Here is a 19,432-nt window from a genome sequence, read left to right on the forward strand (position 1 = left end):
TCTGGACTCCCCGACCATCGGGAACATCCTTCCTGTATCTACCCTGTCTAGTCCTGTTAGAATTTTTCTATGAGATCCCCCCTCATTCTTCTGAACTCCAGTGAATATAATCCTAAACAATTCAATCTCTCCTCATATGTCAGTCCAACCATCCCAAGAATCAGTCTGGTAAACCTTCGCTGCACTCCCTCTATAGCAAGAACATCCTTCCTCAGATAAGGAGACCAAAACTGCACACAATATTCCAAGTGTGGTCTCACCAAGATCCTGTATAATTGCAGCAAGACATCCCTGTTCCTGTACTCGAATCCTCTTGCTATGAAGGCCAACATACCATTTCCCTTCTTTACCGCCTGCTGCAGCTGCATGCTTAACTTCAGTGACTAGTGTACAAGGACATCCAGGTCTCGTTGCACATTCCCCTCTCTCAATTTATAGCCATTCAAATAATAATCTGCCTTTCTGTTTTTGCTACCAAAGTGGATAATCTCAAATTTATCCACATTATACTGCATCTGCCAAGCATTTGCACACTCACTCAGCTTGTCCAAATCACACTGAAGCATCTCTGCATCCTCCTCACAGCTCACCCTCCCACCCAGCTTTGTATCATCTGCAAATTTGGAGATATTACATTTAGTTCCCTCATCTAAATCATTAATATATATTGTGAATAGCTGGGGTACCAGCACCGATCTTTGCAGTACCCCACTAGTCACTGCCTGCCATTGGGAAAAAGACTCGTTTATTGCTATTCTTTGTTTCCTGTCTGCCAACCAGTTTTCTGTCCATCTCAATAAACCACCCCAATCCCATGTGCTTTAATTTTACATGCTAATCTCTTATGTGGGACTTTGTCAAAAGCCTTCTGAAAGTCCAAATAAACTACTGGCTTCCCCTCATCAACTCTACTAGGTACATCCTCGAAAAATTCCAGTAGATTTGTCAAGCATGATCCATGCTGACTCTGTCCAATGCTGCCACTGTTTTCCAAGTGCTCAGATATTAAATCTTTTATAATGGACTCTAGAATTTTCCCCACTACCGACGTCTGGCTGATTGGTCTATAATTCCCTGTTTCTCTCTACCTCCCTTTTTAAATAGTGGGGTTACATTAGCTATCCTCCAATCTGTAGGAACCATTCCAGAGTCTATAGAATCTTGGAAGATGACCACCAATGCATCCACAATTTCCAGGGCCACTTCCTTCAGTACTCTGGGACGTTGATTATCAGGCCCTGGGGAATTTATCAGCCTTCAATCCTATCTATTTCAACACCATTGCCCTACTAATATTGATTTCTTTCAGTCCCTCCCTCTCATTAAACCCAGCGTTCCCCAACATTTCTGGTATGTTATTAGCATCTTCCTTTCTGAAGACAGAACCAAAGTATGTATTAAGTTGGTCAGCCATTTGTTTGTTCCCCATTATAAATTCCCCTGATTCAGATTGTAAGGGACCTAGATTTATCTTCACTTCTTTTTCTCTTCACATACCTATAGAAACTTTTACAGTCAGTTTTTATGTTCCCCGCAAGCTTACTCTCGTACTCTATTTTCCCCTTCTTAATCAATCCCTTGGTCCTCCTTTGCTGAATTCTAAAGTGCTCCCAATCCTCAGGTCTGTTGTTTTTTCTGGCCAATTTGTCTGCCTCTTCCTTGGATCTAATACTATCTCTAATTTGGCCATGGTTTGGCCACCTTTCCTATTTTACTTTTGCGCCCGACAGGAATAAACAATTGTTGCAGTTCATCCATGTGAATGTTTGTCATTGCCTGTCCACCATCAACCCCTTAAGTGACATTTCCCAATCCATCATAGCCAACTCGCGTCCCATACCATTGTAGTTCCCTTTATTAAGATTCAGGACCCTAGTCTCAGAATCAATTACGTCACTCTCCATCTTGATGAAGAATTCTATCAAAGTATGGTCGCTCATCCCCAAGGGGCATTGCACAACTAGATTGCCAATTATTCCTTTCTCATTACACAATACCCAGTCTAGGATGGCCTGCTCTCTAGTTGGTTCCTCAATGTATTGGTCCAGAAAACCATCCCGTATACTCTCCAGGAATTTCTCCTCTGCAGTATTGTTACTAATTTGATTTGCCCAATTTATATGCAGATTAAAGTCACCCATAATACAGATATTCCTTTATTGCATGCATCTCTAATTTCCTGTTTAATGCCATTCCCAACATCACCACTAAAGCAGGGAACTCTTGTTACAAGTGTATAGAACATTGGTGAAACCACATCTAGAGTACTGCGTGCAGTTTTGGTATCCATATTTAAGGAGGGATGTATGGCATTGGAGGCAATTCAGAGAAGGTTTACTAAGTTGATTCCTGGGATTAAGGCGTTGTTTTAAGAGGAAAGGTTGAGCAGGTTGGGCCTATAGTTCTTAGATTTTAGAAGAATGAGAGGTGATCTTATTGAAACAAATAAGAATTTGAGAGGTCTTCACAGGGTGAGTGCTGAAAGGATGTTTTCCCTTGTCCGTGAATCTAGAACTAGTAGGCATAGTTTCAGTGTCTCCTATTTACAATGGAGATAAGCAGGAATTTCTTCTCTCAGAGGGAGATTAATCTTTGGAACTCTCTACCCCAGAGAGCAGTGTAGGATACATTATTGAATATATTCAAGACTGAGTAAGACAGATTTTTGATCTGCAAGGGAATCAAGGGTTTCCCAGCTTGCCACCTGAAGAGTCAACACAGAATGCATTCCCTCTGATACAGTCTACCCCTCAGCCATTTTATACTCAACGGGACATTAATTGGCTAAGAGCGAAACTTCTGCCCCTACCTGGGTGGGAAGTCCCACCTTAGAATCTGCTCTGTGGTCCCAGCAGCATCAGGTGTGAGCAGTGGCCACTGCTGGGGCTACATGCGTTCCCCAAAGAAGGGGAGCTAATGCAGGTGGGACCTCAGGTAAGTCTGGGATATTGACGGGGCCGGGCTGGCAGCCCCCAATGATGGGAGTGAGGGGAGTGGGGAACTGGCTTTGAAAGCCCAGAGGTAAGGGTGTGACTTCGTGGTGGGGTGCAAATGCCTCAGATGGGCACAGGGGGCCTAAATAGGAGGGTCCCCTCCCTATTACCTGACAGCAGCTTGCTGAGTAAAAGTTGCCGGGCTTCCCACCTGGCTAGGGCCTTCCCCTGCCTCAGGTAAAATAGCAGAGGGGGCGGGATGAGGCACTAAAGTAGTCATTAATTGGCCACTTAAGGATCTCCAATAGGTCCAAGGGTGAGCGAGCTGCCTCACATCTTCAACACCACCTCATAAAATGTGAGGCATATTGGGGTGCGCTGGTAGGCGGTGGGTAGGCCAAGCATAGCATTTTATAAGTACCCCCTCCCCTGCCTTCAAAATCACCAGCAGTGGACAGTAAAATTCCACCCCAGGTTATAAGGACAACAGGAAAGAAAAGGAAAATGATAGAGAAGGAGCAGCCTTAGTAACTAAGATCATTTCAATGATAAAGCAGGATATAATGAGAGGTAAGCAGACAGTGTAGATGTTATGAGTCTATGAGACAGCAGTGGAAGTTGTGCATCAGCCGGTGTGACATGATAGATTGTATATCTCCTAATTTCAGAGGTGAGATAAGCACGTAGAAGAAGCAAATTTTAAAGGGGGATTATAACTTTCAAATAGATTAAAATAAGTAGACATGTAGGAAAAGTAGTAAATCTTTTGAGTGTATCCAGGATAATGTTCTGCTACAATGTGTCCTTGATTCAACAAGAGGGTGTCCCATTAGATTTAGCAATGTGTAATGAGCCAGATTTACTGAATAGCCTAACATTGTGTGAACATTTATCTAAGTGATCATAATATGAGTTTGCCCTAGGTCCAGATTTTCGTTCCTGGGTTGGGTGCACAGAGAGCGGAAAGTTCCCGGCTCTGCAAACCTGACCTTTAAAAATGGTTGCCTGTACGTTGGATGACAGAAAATGTGCGGGCGATGAGAGGCAATAAATTTGATAGTGTAGACTTACACTTGAATGAGGTCAACTGATGATTCTACAAACAAGCTGCATATGTTGCATCAATTCAAGCTTTGTGACAGGTAGTCTTAGTAACATCCAATGATTGTAACTCACCTGTTCTGGCATTTCAGGAGGTGTTCCAGGAGGTGTACCTAGAACTGTTCCAGGAGGCATTCAAGGTAATTTGATCACTCATAAATAGCATTTTAGATTCATTGAGATGAGTCGAATGCAAAGTGTTATTTTAAGTGTCAATTTTTCAAAGCAATCGGTTAGTATATTTTAACACTATAAACATAGGGTAGAATCTTCGGCTCAGTGAGCAGGGGCGGGGCCTGCTCGCCAAGGCGTAAAATGACACAGGGTGATGTTGGATGTGCATCCCGACGTCACTGCATGTCATCCAGATTTTCAGCTCGGCTTCGTGCCTACTGAACTGTCAAAGGCCTATTAAGGCCATTTAACAATCAATTAAATCATTGACCTGAACTGCCTGTCCAACCTTAAGGTTGGCGGGCAGGCGAAGAGCCCAGGCGGCCTTTGTATTTTTCATGGAACCTCATTCGTGGGTGGGATGAGGTTTCATGAGCATTTTTAAACTGTTGGAAACATTTTTATTAACATAAATGGACATATCCCAGCTCATGTGATACTTTCACATGAGGGGACATGTCCTTGAATTTCTTTTCACCCTTTGTTCAATGCAATCAGCTGTGTGTCATCAAGTAGACAATAGAATAGTCAGGTTTTTGTGTAAGTAAGTTAAATTGCACGTGCACTATATACGAGATAGGAATTAATGGGCAAGTAATCTCATTTCATTCCATTTTTTCTTGTGATTCTAAAGGATCGTCAGTTGGAATTGAATAACTTGAATTCATATTGAATCTTTCAGAAATGGGGTCTATCTGGAATGAGGGCTGCTGTTGGTTTGTGTAAAGTTACTAATTGGTGCACTTTGTATGTAGCTGGTCTTTGCACTGTCTTAACTTGTCAATCCTCTATCAATGCAGATGGGTACGCAGCAGCTAAAGCTGCTAAATATGGAGGTAGGTTTTTCTACTTCTGTTATTTGTAAAAGCATCACATTATTATTGTGTTAGTAAGCATAGAATATTAATGAGAAAAATATTGACAAGATAATCAGCACAGATTTGAAAAGGGAAGGTCATGCTTGGCTAGCCTTTCTGGGTTCTTTGTAGAAGTAACGGAAAGAATAGAAAAGCTAATGCAGTATTTGTAATGTATTTGAATTTTCACAAGATGTTCTATAAGATACTGCAGAGTAGACTCCTGACTATGGTCAGACCATGTAGAGCTGAATTTTTATGGGTTCTCATCTCACCAGTGGGAGCAAATGTGGAACAAAGACCCACACATGCCAGCATCGGGAGCCAGAGTGCAATTTTTGAGAAGGTGACCAATCACACGTCTGCTCCTGTAAATGGCCTCCAATTAAGAATGGAGAGCAGGCTCCCAAGGCTGGAGACCATTTGGAGACCACAACTAACACATTGCCAGTCCCACCATCAGAGGAGGAACTGCCTTTGTAGGCTGTTGAAAAAGAGGGCATTTGTAGACTTTCCAAAAACTTAAAATAAACAGAGGCCACAGTTGCTAGGCAGTCATCATGGCAGAGGAGCTCCTCCACAGAGTGACCTCTGGCTGCAGCTGTGACGTCTTGCAATCGCAGCCATGGGGGTTGGGTTAAAAAAGATGGACAGAACACTTGCCCTTTCGTCTCCAGTTGGTGTCTGCATAACTACCTTAATAGGCCTTTTAAAGGGCTTAAGTGGCTACCTGCCACTTACTGGTGGGTAGCCATTCTATCCCCACCCATCCCAACCAGGTTTTTTGGAGATGGCTTAAACATGGGGTCATGCTGGCAACTAACATGCCAGACAATTGTGGGCCCATCTGCCTCCACTCCTGCCTCTATAGCTGTCTAAAAATTCAGCCTTTGGAGCCGGGATAAGTAACAGAATTGATAGCAAGCTGTTTATAAACACAATGGCTGTAAACAAAGTATACCGTGAATGGGCAAATGAAAAACCAATAATCTGCCATCACAGATATACACACCAGATTGCCTGCAGTGATTCAAGAAGGTGGCTCATCACCACCTTCTCAAAGGCAATTAAGTATGAGTAACAAATGCTGGCCTTGCCAGTGATGCTCACATCCCATGATAGAATTTAAAACAGACAGAAAATAGGCTAGTGGTGAAGTGCAATAATTTTAATAGTGTACAATTACAATTGAAAAAGGCAGACTGATGATTCTGTACATAATGTTACATATTCTAAAAGACAAGACCTCCAATTCACATGATTGTGTCACATCTAAACAATAGAACAAACTGTTTCTTCTTCAGCAAACAGCATTTCTGCTAATTCAGTTGCAGAACTAACCCATTTGAACTTATGCTCCCATTTCACCATCTGTTCTTGCAGAAAATGAAAGCAGCAATTCAATATTTGAGATAGTTAGGTATGAATTTTCGGAGAGTCCTGGAGACTCTGCAGACCTTTAAAAATGGCAGGTGGGACCCAGATGTGAAAGTCCAGACCCCAATTTATGACATCCCATTTTCGCCGTTAGCGGAAAGGGGGCAGGGCGTGACTCAGACATGAGGGAAATCCAAACTCAGTAATGCCATTTTAACTCAGTGCTAAGTTCAGACAGACCCCACTTTCTCTGTAGCAAGGACCTTGACCCGCAGTGTAGGAGTCATAAGTTTTTAGCATAGACATAAATGCTCTTGAAGGGTGGACATGTTCTCTAGAACTGTCATGATGTGAAGTTATTTAAATGGCTAGCCCTTCAAAAATGAAACAGGTTGTCTGTGTCAGCGAGTGTTGAAAAATCTCTGTTCTAGTTACAATAGCTGTTTCTCGTTATTTCTCCAAAGGCTATTATTAGGTCATTATGAACGCTTGGCTGCTTTCCACAAGCTATAATTATCTCAGAAGGGGGTCCTAAGTTCACAGTTTGACTGACAGCTCAAAGTGGTTATTAAAGAATTGGCTGTATTTCATGTGTGATTATGAATAGAATTTGCCTTTATAAGGGAGTAAGCACTTGGTAGTTAAAAGTTTTGAATGGGCTTTCATGAATGGGGATGTGGTTTTTAATATTGTGAAAACATAGACATTTAGATCCTTATTTTATTTCATCTCAACATGGTGCCTGAGGGCTGCCCATGGTGGATACTGGGTGAGTTGGCATGGAGGGTGTAAGGGTCAAGGTGGTTGGCATTAAGTTGGCATAGGGACATGGAGGCAGCATGGAGAGTGGGTGGGGAGTGATGGGGTGTGAGGGTGAGGGGTGAGACTTAGTAATGCTGTGATATGTTTAATTCCAACAGTGTGATCTTCTTTTGGATTTATTCAACATCTAATGATTATAATTCATCTGTTTTGACATTCTAGGAGGTGTACCAGGACAAATTCCAGGAGGTGTACCTGGAGTTGTTCCAGGGGGTGTACCTGGAACTGTACCAGGAGGAATTTCAGGTAATTTCATCTTTAATAACATTTTATATTCATTGAGATAAGTTGAATGAAAAGTGTTATTACTGACAATTTTGCAATGCAATCTGTTAGGTTGCATTTATACCATAATTGTTATTTTCATTTTTTATCAATGCTGCGATCATAGTGTAAATCTAGTCTCCTAGTACTGCATTTCAACGCTGTTACGGCTCAGTGTGTGAACAGAATTCTGGACAATTATGATTCCATGATGGCACTTGTCAACTTTTGCCCCAGAACCAAGATGCTACCAGTGTCACCTGAGGTTCAGTGGAAGCTGTCTTAAGATACCATACCATGTGGGCAGCACTGTCATGTTTAAGAAGCTGACCCTTTGATCCACAATGGAAAGAATTGGCTCAATTGTCTACGCATGCTTTATGATCAAGATAAAAATTAGTGGACAAGTAGATCTTAATTTATTCCATGGCCAGGATTTTCCGGTCCCACCTGTGGCAGGTCCCATTGCGGGTGAGATGAAAAATCTGGTGAGAAAGCCCATTGACTTTTGGCGAGAATTTCTTGTCCCACCCAAAATCCGGACCCATGATTTCCTGCAATTAAAGATTCCTATGCTTAGTTAGTTGGATTTGAATTATTTGAATTATTAATGAATATTTCAGAAATGGGTTTATAAAATCACATGTTGTCCTACTCTTTAAGTAGCTGGTCATGCCCTGTCTTAACTTGTCAATCCTCTGTCATTTTAGATGGATACGCGGCAGCTAAAGCAGCTAAATATGGAGGTAAGAATTTATATTTCTGTCATTTGTAGAAGCATCAAATGTTATTGCATTATCAAATATAGAAAATTAATGGCAAATAATGTCATAAGAAGTATCGATTGCACATAACAATTAAATTCATCATTTAGTAAGGAATAAAGATTTTCTTTCCCCAAATGCTGCAATCACATTTCCTCACTGATTAGTAACATAGAAATGATTTTAGAGATATGATTCTGCAATTTGGCTGAATTGAGTTCAGCTTTGAGAAGCCTAATAACTGAGATTATAGTTCCATAATCTGAACAATGTCCATTCTCTGAGCTCCATAGATAATATTACATATTCTAAAAGACAAGACCTCCAATTCACATGATTGTGTCACATCTAAACAATAGAACAAACTGTTTCTTCTTCAGCAAATAGCATTTCTGCTAATTCAGTTGAAGAACTAACCCATTTGAACTTATGCTCCCAATCCACCATCTGCTCTCGCAGAAAATGAAAGCAGCAATTCAATATTTGTGACAGGTGTGGATTTTCAGGGGTCCTGGAAACTCTGCAGACTTTTAAAAATGGCTGGTGGGACCCGGATGTGAAAGTCCAGACCCCAATTTATGACATCCCATCTTCGCCGTTAGCGGAAAGGGGGCAGGGCATGACTCAGACATGAGGGAAATCCAAACTTAGGCCATTTTAACACAGTGCTAAGTTCAGATAGACCCCACTTTCTCTGTAGCAAGGACCTTGACCCGCAGTGTGGGAGTCATAAGTTTTTAGCATAGATGTAAATGCTCTTGAAGGGCGGACATGTTCTCTAGAACTGTCATGATGTGAAGTTATTTAAATGGCTAGCCCTTTAAAAATGAAATAGGTTTTCTACGTCAGCGAGTGTTGCAAAATCTCTGTTCTAGCAGTTACAATAGCTGTTTCTTGATATTTCCCCAAAGGCTATCATTAGGTCATTATGAATGCTTGGCTGCTTTCCACAAGCTATAATTATCTCAGAAGGGGGTCCTAAGTTCACAGTTTGACTGACAGCTCAAAGTGGTTATTAAAGAATTGGCTGTATTTCATGTGGGGTTATGAATAGAAGTTTGCCTTTATAAGGAAGTAAGCACTTGGTAGTTAAAAGTTTTGAATTGGTTTTCATGAATGGGGATGTGGTGAAATCATAGACATTTAGATCCTTATTTTATTTCATCTCAACATGGTGCCTGAGGGCTGGCCATAGTGGATACTGGGTGAATTGGCATGAAGGGTGTAAGGGTCAAAGTGGTTGGCATGAATTGGCATTAAGTTGGAATGAAGCTATAATGGGTGATTGGTGTGGGTGTGGGTCATGGATTGGCATTAAGTTAGCATAGGGGCATGAAGGCTACATGGAGTGTGGGTGGGGAGTGATGGGGCGTGAGGGTGAGGGGTGAGGTTTAGTAATACTGTGATGTGTTTAATGCCAACAGTGTGATTGGCTGTTGGATTTATTCAACATCTAATGATTATAACTCATCTGTTTTGACATTCTAGGAGGTGTACCAGGACACATTCCAGGGGGTGTACCTGGAGTTGTTCCAGGGGGTGTACCTGGAACTGTACCAGGAGGAATTTCAGGTAATTTCATCTTTAATAACATTTTATATTCATTGAGATAAGTTGAATGAAAAGTGTTATTACTGACAATTTTGCAATGCAATCTGTTAGGTTACATTTATACCATAATTGTTGTTTTCACTTTTTATCAATGCTGCGATCATAGTGTAAGTCTAGTCTCCTAGTACTGCACCTCAACGCTCTTATGGCTCAGTGTGTGAACAGAATTCTGGACAATTATGATTCCATGATGGCACTTGTCAACTTTTGCCCCAGAACCAAGATGCTACCAGTGTCACCTGAGGCTCAGTGGAAGCTGTCTTCAGATACCATACCATGTGGGCAGCACTGTCATGTTTAAGAAGCTGACCCTTTGATCCACATTGGAAAGAATTGGCTCAATTGTCTACGCATGCTTTATGATCAAGATAAAAATTAATGGACAAGTAGATCTCAATTTATTCCATGGCTGGGATTTTCTGGTCCCACCTATGGCAGGTCCCATTGCAGATGAGTTGAAAATCTGGTGAGAAAGCCCATTGACTTTTGGCGAGAATTTCTTGTCCCACCCAAAATCCGGACCCATGATTTCCTGCAATTAAAGATTCCTATGCTTAGTTAGTTGGATTTGAATTATTTGAATTATTAATGAATATTTCAGAAATGGGTTTATAAAATCACATGTTGTCCTACTCTTTAAGTAGCTGGTCATGCCCTGTCTTAACTTGTCAATCCTCTGTCATTTTAGATGGATACGCGGCAGCTAAAGCAGCTAAATATGGAGGTAAGAATTTATATTTCTGTCATTTGTAGAAGCATCAAATGTTATTGCATTATCAAATATAGAAAATTAATGGCAAATAATGTCATAAGAAGTATCGATTGCACATAACAACTAAACTCATCATTTAGTAAGGAAAGATTTTCTTTCCCCAAATGCTGCAATCACATTTCCTCACTGATTAGCAACATAGAAATGATTTTAGAGATATGATTCTGCAATTTGGCTGAATTGAGTTCAGCTTTGTGAAGCCTAGTAACTGAGATTATAGTTCCATAAACTGAACAATGTCCATTCTCTGAGCTCGGAGCTTGGAGTTCCTTAATTTTGTCAGGTCTTTATTACAGGGACTTTAGCCAGGAAAAAACAAGGAAATATCTTTCAACAGGAAAAACAAGCAGACACATCCCTTTCATGGTCATAGACAAATGTAAAATGTTCCTGCAGCAGTAAATGTTCTTGGTTTGAAACCTATACAAGAAAGTGATGTAATCAATTAAGTATACAAGCAGGAATCAGAATAAAGACAAATGGCAGCAGAGACAGTAACAGAGTCACAAACTGTTCAATATTCTCTCTCATTAAAAAGCAACACCTATCAGACCATAAGATTTGGAAGCAGAAGTAGGCCATTCAGCCCATCGAGTCTGCTCCACCATTCAGAGAGGTCATGGCTGATCTGATAATCCTCCCCAACTCCACTTTCCTGCCTTTTCCCCTTGATTCCCTTACCGATTAAAAATCTCTCTATCTCAGCCTTGAATACACTTAACGACCCAGCCTCTACAGCCCTCTGCAGTAAAGAATTCCACAGATTCACCACCCTATGAGAGAAGAAATTCCTCCTCATCTCCGTTATTAGCATGAATTATTTCACTCATAATTTATTAACATCCATTTGACTATTTTCAAGTTGTACTTTAAGCTGGTGGTTTATTTTGATACCTTATCTGCTAGATTTTTGAGTTCAGCTCTTTTTCCTCTTGCAGCATTTCACTATTTCAACCGTTACCATCAATACCAACTGGCATTGCTACCTAAATGTTACTTGAATGGAGCATTACATCATATTCCTAGACATACGTAATTAGACCCCTGGATACCACTTCTGTCACAAATGGCATTTAAAATATTTATCCCGGATCCTTGTGCACAGCGGACAGCACCAAATTATGAGTGTTTCGGTCAGTTGTCAAGTGATGTATGTGAAAGGGGGTGCAAATCTGGAACTCGCCCTAAAGGCTGTGGCTTCTGGGAGAGTTCAAATTTTCTTAAGGTTGAGATTAATAGAGTTCTGCAAGGTAAGGGTATCAAACAATATGGATCAAAGTTAGTCAATAGAGTTGAGTTAAAAGTTAATTGTGATCAATTTAAAAGGTAGGGCAAGCTTGAGGGGCTCTTCTTATGTTCCTATGTTTGATCACTGCTGTTACACAGTGGTGCCTTTTGCCATATCAAAACACCTCTTGTATTTCAGCAATGATGGAGGACTTATGGGTACAGTGGAATACTTGCAATATTATTGCCTACTGTCTCAATTCCTAAATCTCTCACTCCATCTAAACTTCTCAAACCATATTCACGGCCACACTTTGGAATTCACCATTTCACGTGACCTTGCAAGTTCCATTGTACCCATTACAGATAAGGCCATCTCTGATCACTTGCATGTCTCACTCACCACCCATATCACCTTTCCATGCCTGAACCCTACCTACTTCTGTATCCATCCCTGGAAAATAAACTATCAATCAAGGCAATGTTAAGGGGATGGCTGTTAATATGGGTTGGAGAAGTTACATGAAGGGAGAGGTTTAGGAAGGATAAGAAGGCAATGAACTCAGATGGTAGAGAACATGATGAGTTGAGATGGAGATTGAAATTACCAAGGATGAAGTGCTAATTCATTCTGAAGTCAGTTGGTGAAGTAAGGAACCAGATGCCAATCTTTTGCTTAATACTAGATTTATTTACAGAATGCAACATTAGAATTGACTGCCTCCTTCCTAACCAACACCCAGTGTCCCTGAGGCTTCTATTTATATCTGTTCAAGGTATTTAATCATTCAATGCCCTCCTTTTTTTCCTTAATGTGAATAATACAGTTAACATACCATTAACAATGAGAAGTTGTTTGGTGCAGAGTCTAAAGGAGAAAAGCAATGAAGATAAATTATGGAAATATCATATGTGGGAGGGCAGTGGATATTGGTGATTTTGAATAAGTGGTGAGAGTGGTGAAACAAGTTAAGATACCGAAAGTACAGAGGAATAGGGAGTGAGGCCAAGGTGTGATTTGCTGATAAGCACCACACCACCACCATGACAGTCTTCACAGAGCAAGTGGTCAAAGACAGGAAAGCTTCATTAGGGGGAAAGGTGCCATCACTCCTCAGCCAGATTTCTGTTAAGGCCATGATGTTAATGCAGTCATTCACAGTGGGTGGCAGTCATTCACAAATAAATTGGCATTTTGAAGGGAGATGCATAGAGAGGTGATGAGAGCTGAGTCCACAGGATAAACGGTGGGAGACGTGGGACAAGAAGGAGTTTGACAAAATTGTGTGCACTGGGCAGTAAGCTCGATGACCATGTGAAATGGGGAAGTTGGGGCTGCTGCTCATAATGAGTCAATGCCAAGTGCCTCAATGAACCTTCTATTTCATAATACAACCATTTGCGCAGTGGTGGTCAGCTCTGTGTTAATCATTGACTGGCATGACTCAGGGGCCTCCATCTGACATGGCAGTTTTGCCGCATTTGCTGCAGAGGAAGACAGTGGGTTCAGAAGGTGCACGATTTGCAGGCCTCTGATTTCTCTGGACCCTCTTCATGGCCAGCTTTTCATTTCTGCTTGCCTCTTCCAATGCCCTTCCAAACAGTCAGCCTTTGAAGTCAAGGCCTTCAGCATCAGTCTCCCAGTTGTCAACGTTAATGTGCGTTTATATCTCACTTGCAGATGCCCAGGTCGTCATGACCCAGTGGCCAGTTCACTGTACAGAAGGTCTTTGAGTATACTGCCATCATCCATCTGAAGAACATTGCCAAGCCAGCACAAACATAATTTATTTAGCATTGAGTGTATGCTGAAAGAATGAGTATGCTCCAGGACCTCTGAGTTGGTAACCCTGTCCCGCAAAGAGTTCCTGAGGATATGCCTGAGACAGCAAAGGTGGAAACTGTTCAACCTTCTCTCCTGCCTAGCATTGGTTTTCCAGGTATCACCACTGTAGACGATGGAGGCTTGGTAGAATCACAGTTTTGTGTTCTCAGTCAGGTTGCTGTTGTTCCACACTCTCCTCAGTTTGGATGCGTATATTGATTTTAGCATCTAGTGACAGATTGCTGATGATTGTGGAGCCAAGATATGTGAAGCTATCAACAACCTCCAGCGTCACATTGTCAATGCTGATAGATGATGTATGGTAACATCCTGGACCTAATGCTGATGGGCAAACCACTCCTCACAGTCATGAGACAGCCTATCCATCTGCCATTGAAGGTGTTCCTAGGCACGGAATTCTAGTGCGGCATTATCGGCATAGAGCAGCTCTTTGATGAGGAATTGGCGCATCTTTATCTTGGATCTCAGGCGAGCAAGGCTGAACTGCTTTCCTTCAGTTCTGTTGTGTAGGTAGACACCCTCGGTAGTTGACTGGAAGGCAAATGATAGCTGTCAAAGACAGTTTATGGGCAGAATTGTCCCAGATTTTGTCCCAGGTGTTAGGCAGGGAAAACAACATTTTACTCACCAGCTGCAATGGCGGCTTCTCACATCGTATCGTCCCAAACATTGCGCATTAATTATGCATTCCCAGGAAACACACCATTTCGATGGTGGATGGGCTCTCATTGGCCCACCATGCCATCATCTCGCTGCTTCTCAGTGCTTCCAGCCAGGACTGCTGCACAGAAGACAGGATTGCCCCGAAAGGCAAAAAGACTACAGACCCCTGTTTTAATGACGTGTCCCTTAAGTGCCTATTGGACATCATGGATGCCCACCGTGATGTCCTCCAACCCCACTCAGTCCGCAGGAGGAGCAGTAGCATCACCAATCCATGGGAAGCAGTGACAGTGGTGGTCAGCATCAATGCTGTGCAAAAGAGGACAGCCACCCAGTGCTGCAACAGGAAGAATGACATCAAACGTTCTGCCAGAGTAACTCGCTCTTCTCATCAGTCAAATCACATACTCACAAACCCATCACACATCCACAGGGATCTCACACTTCAAGGGATAGCAGCACTAAATCTTACACACACCCTCATATCTCCATCAGGTTCATATTATCTTGAGCTCGCATCCTCATCCTTTCCATGATTCCACTCACCACACAAACATGGCAGTGCGATGTGTCCTGCTCACACTCTCTCCATCTGTTTCCATACAGGAGGAGTCAGCTCACATCAGCAGGGAGAGGTCCCAGACCGGGGGGGGGGTGGTGGTGGTGGAGTGGAGTGGCCCACATTAGGCCCCTTACTTTGAGGACCATGCCATCGCGCTGACTGGTGAGAACATGGACCATGTCCACGATGACGGTGAGGACTGCGGCAAATGCCCTCATGACCACCACATGATCCTTCTCTCAACGTAAATGTGAGTGCTCTTTCTCCTGTTTTTGACTTCTGCCATGCTCTAATTATCTCCTCTTTGGTTCAGAGGAAGAGCTGCCAAGCCACCGACACCCTCAGCCAGCCAGTCCCTCAACTCCATCCAGGTCCTCATCTCCAGCAAAGAGGACACCTCCTCCATTGAAGAGCTGGAAATAAGCAGCCTGGAAGACCCCTCACTGCGCTTACCCAAACCCTCCAGAGACACTTATCCCAATGGGACCTAGATCTAGAGCAGTCTCATGTTCACAATCTGGTGGTCACCACAAGGACACGTATCTGCAACAGGAGAAGGCAGGTTCAGCCGAGCTCCGCAGCACTCGGAAGACTGCTGGGAAATAGGCATCTGTGAGGTATGAGCCAAATGATGGGCCTAACGCTTTGGCCTTCCAGCTCATCATGGAGAGTCAGCAGAAGGTGGGGGAACATCATGCAAAGCTGCTGGAAGCCCTCAACAGAGTGGCTTGCGAGGTGGAGGAGTGTATCCACCTGTTCTCAGATGAACTAGTGCCCATATGTGCACTCATGGAGGTCTCCTTGGGAAGGATGGTGGATGCTACGGACACCCTGGTCTAGCAGAATGCGGAGATGTGCACAGACCTGCACTCCATCGCGGGAGCACCTCGATGTCCCTCCAGGTGCTCCTTCTCCTCAAGGAATCAGGCCAGGGCCTCTGGGCATCTGAAGGGAGGAGCGGCAACTAGACACGGCTGGGTCATCTACCCAGTAATCTTAGAGACTGTCCTCTCCCTTCAAGTCACCTTTGCCTGTGAGCCCCTCAACCTCGTCCTCTGTCACCACAGAGGGAGCAGCTGGCCAACGAGTGATTCTGGAGGGAGAAGTGTGTGTGTGGCAGGGCCTCTCGGAGCCTCATGCAAGCACTCTCCCATGCACACGGATCCTTACCATATCATGCTCACCTCATTGTCCGCGGCATTTCCTAAGCTGCCTGCTGGGGTTCACTTTCAGTTGTCCATCCGAGCTGACTTGCATCTCCACTCACTGGGCACATTCCTATGCAGCACCTGATCTCACCCACCACAACTCCCATTTCACTTACGATTTAGACAGCATGGTGGTGATTCAATTCTTCATTCACTCCCCCATCCTTTCCTCTTTCCCAGTCACCCATCTCCTTTCCCCCATCACTGTTGACCCCCTCCCACCCCTTGGCATCACCTTCCACTTCCCCTCTGTGACCTACCAGCCACAACGCTTTTCCTTCGGGGGATGTCCCAGGTAAATGTGCACGTTCCCTTCCTTCCCAAAGATCCCACCCCATCCACACTAACCTCCCCAACCTCCTCCTTCCCACCCCCAGGGTCCATGTCTGTCTCTGAGTCCCCACCAGCCACTTTGCTGTCCCTTCTACCACTAGCATCGAATCCTCACCCTCCCACCCTAACGCCTCACTCTGCCCACGGTCATTTTCACCATTCCTTCGTACCACGCCCACCCTCAGTTCATGCCCCAGGAGGCATCATGGACTCATCAGAGTCCTTCCTTCCACATTCACATGACCTCCCCCTCCCCATTGGACCCTTCCTCCCTTGGAACCCCTCCCCACCCCTGGAACCCCTCCCCAACCCCCCGCTTAGTCCTCTCCATCTCCCGGACTCACCTCCCCACCCCCCCCCATCCCCCCATTTAGTTCTTCTCCCTTCGTGACTCCTTCTGACACCCTTACTTCTTCCATCACCCTGAGTCCTTTCCCCTCCCGACTCTTCCCTCCAGCCTTATTCCTTCTCCCTTCCCAACTCCTTTCTCTCCCCTTACTTCTTTCTCCACCCTTACTCCCTTCCCTCTCCGGACTCCCTCCCCTCTCTGCACTCCTTCCTCCTCCCATACTTTCTCCCCTCTCTGCATTTCTTCCTCCCACTGGACTCCCTCCTCTCTCCATACTCCTTCCTCCTTCCTTCTCCTGGGCTCTCTCCCCTCTCCGCATTCCTTCCCCTCTCCAAACACCTTCCCACCCCCTTACACCTACCTCCCTAGTTGCCAGCTTCTCCTCTGTTACCCCCTCCTCCCACCATACTTTCACCCCCTCCCAACCTACCCCCCTGACACCTTTGTTCCCCCATCCCAACCTTACCCCCCCCCAACACCTCTCCTAGTCAATCCTAGACATTCCTCTCCCACCCCACCCCAGTACACCTTCCTATCCCAAACATAGCTGGACCTTCATCTCCATCACCTTGACCCTCAACAGTCATTTTCCAACTTCTGTGGGCTGCTTTGCAACAGAGCCATGTCCATGAGAATCCACCCAGTATGTCATGGATGTTCCTCCAGTTCACCGTTGCTGTCGGGCTCCAGCATCTTCTGCTCCTTGGATGTCCATGATGTGAGCAAGGCCCTGCTGGTAAGTCCCGACTTCTGCACGTAACACTTGTCAAGACATGTTTTGCACCAGAATGTTCTCCTGCTGACATGTGTGGATGATCCAGCAGAGGCAGGTGGGGGGAATGTTTCTGCCAGTTTGGCCTCATAATGATATGTGGATGTATTACAGTGAGGTTCCTGATGTCCGATGGTGGAAAACGTGGCCTGCCGTTGATGGGCTGAGCAGACGATGGCAAACTGGTTTCACGACAATGTGAAACCAATTTTTGGCCTTCTCGCCATCTTGTCCGCTCATGTCGCTGAACATGTCCGACACCAGTGGGCATGGAAAATTCCACACTATGTGTTTTGTTATTGTTTACAATCAAAGTATATTTTTAAATTGGGATAAAGATTCTCCCTCAACCTGTTCCAACCTCACGTTCACCTGAGAAACTGACCTGACAATTTAACCAGAATAAGCCTCACAGCTTACTAAAGATTCTCTGTTTTACAAGACATCCAGTCCAGCTGAATTCATCTCAGAAATTAAAAGCCTGTTACAAAAGAGATTGAAATAATCCCAGATAATAACTGCATTGATTTTTCTCTTCATCTGTATCTAATCTTTATGTGTGTTGAGGTTCATGTGTTTTTTTTACCTTCAGAGTGTTTTGTCCCAGTTTGAAGAATTTCCAGCAGCAACCTTTTAGTAAACTCAAAAATAAAGAAGATTATTTTTTAACACACATTTGCCCTGGACGTTAAAACACAATGTCTCACACATACTATCACACACACAAAGATTAGATAAGATGAAGAAAAAATCAATGTAGTTATTATCTGGGATTATTTCATTTTCTTTTGTAGCAAGCCTTTAATTTCTTAGCTGAATTAATGCTTTAGCTGGACTGGAGGTCTTGTAAAGCAGAGAATTTTCCATGAGCTGAGAGGCTTCTTCTGGTTAAATTGTCAATAGGTTAGTTTCTCAGGTGAACTTGAGGTTGGAACAGGTTGGGGGAGAATCCTTCTCCCACTTTCAAGGTTTCGTTGTTTTACCTGCATTGTTGTCTTGCAGCTGATTTGATGGCTTTTCAGGTGGTGTTTTAGATGGTATCTGTCATGGTGTTTCTGACTTTCCTGATCTGAGCAGCTTCTTTTTTTTTGAAGAACAGGTAACAAAAATGGCTGCCTTAATCATGCAACCAATTACAAGTTCACACTCCTTCTTCCAAAAAAGGTAGTGGTTTATTTTTTTCATATCCTGTGTTTTTGCCTTTCACATGAGAGCTTTTGAGGCTGCCATGGTTCTTGTAATTGAATGACTCCATTCAATTTAAATTATCCTTTTGAATACCTTTTAGAAAAGACATTGAGTTTTGATGTTTTTTATGTCCCAGGATGAAGTAGAAAGGCGAGTCGGCTGATGTGTGATAGTCTTGATCTGTTGATTGTTGTTATTATAAACAAACGGACATATGAATTTCACAAATGAGTGTGATTGTACATATTTTAATGAGGTATTTAGTTGAGTTCCAGGTCTGTCTGGAGCTGATATTGCCAAAGTCACATGATGTATTGCCAGCCATCTTAAAATCTGTTCTGTCCATTTGAAAAATATAGTTTTAAAATTTGTAATATTTTCATCCTTGTACTGGGCATGACACAGCGGCAAAGAGACAAGTATGTCAAAACATGTCAGTGCCAGAACACAACCCTGTTTGACGCCTCTGCAGATTTCAAAGGACTCCAATGTTGCACTGTTGACATGGAAAGAGGAGATCACATTGAATAGCTTTGGTGGACAGCCAATTTTCTCTAGCAGCTTAAAAGACTGTCAATGCTCACATGATCAAATACCTTGATGAGGTCA

The 19,432-nt window shown here is 43.4% G+C and overlaps 1 protein-coding gene across 4 annotated transcripts in view; it reads left to right on the forward strand.

Annotated features, from left to right (window-relative positions):
• The window catches only part of LOC121283291 (elastin-like), a 315,972-nt gene that overhangs the window by 118,942 nt on the left and 177,598 nt on the right, over positions 1 to 19,432 (forward strand). For 3 of the 4 annotated variants that reach the window (XM_041197705.1, XM_041197707.1, XM_041197704.1), the window contains exons 11-16: positions 4,127 to 4,174; positions 5,009 to 5,044; positions 7,427 to 7,510; positions 8,239 to 8,274; positions 9,781 to 9,864; positions 10,592 to 10,627. In XM_041197705.1, the coding sequence (XP_041053639.1) occupies positions 4,127 to 4,174; positions 5,009 to 5,044; positions 7,427 to 7,510; positions 8,239 to 8,274; positions 9,781 to 9,864; positions 10,592 to 10,627 (324 nt within the window). The remainder of the gene's footprint in view (positions 1 to 4,126; positions 4,175 to 5,008; positions 5,045 to 7,426; positions 7,511 to 8,238; positions 8,275 to 9,780; positions 9,865 to 10,591; positions 10,628 to 19,432) is intronic. The other variant, XM_041197706.1, reaches the window with a different exon arrangement.

This window comes from Carcharodon carcharias, chromosome 10 (assembly GCF_017639515.1).
Source record: "Carcharodon carcharias isolate sCarCar2 chromosome 10, sCarCar2.pri, whole genome shotgun sequence".
Classification (NCBI taxonomy): domain Eukaryota; kingdom Metazoa; phylum Chordata; class Chondrichthyes; order Lamniformes; family Lamnidae; genus Carcharodon; species Carcharodon carcharias.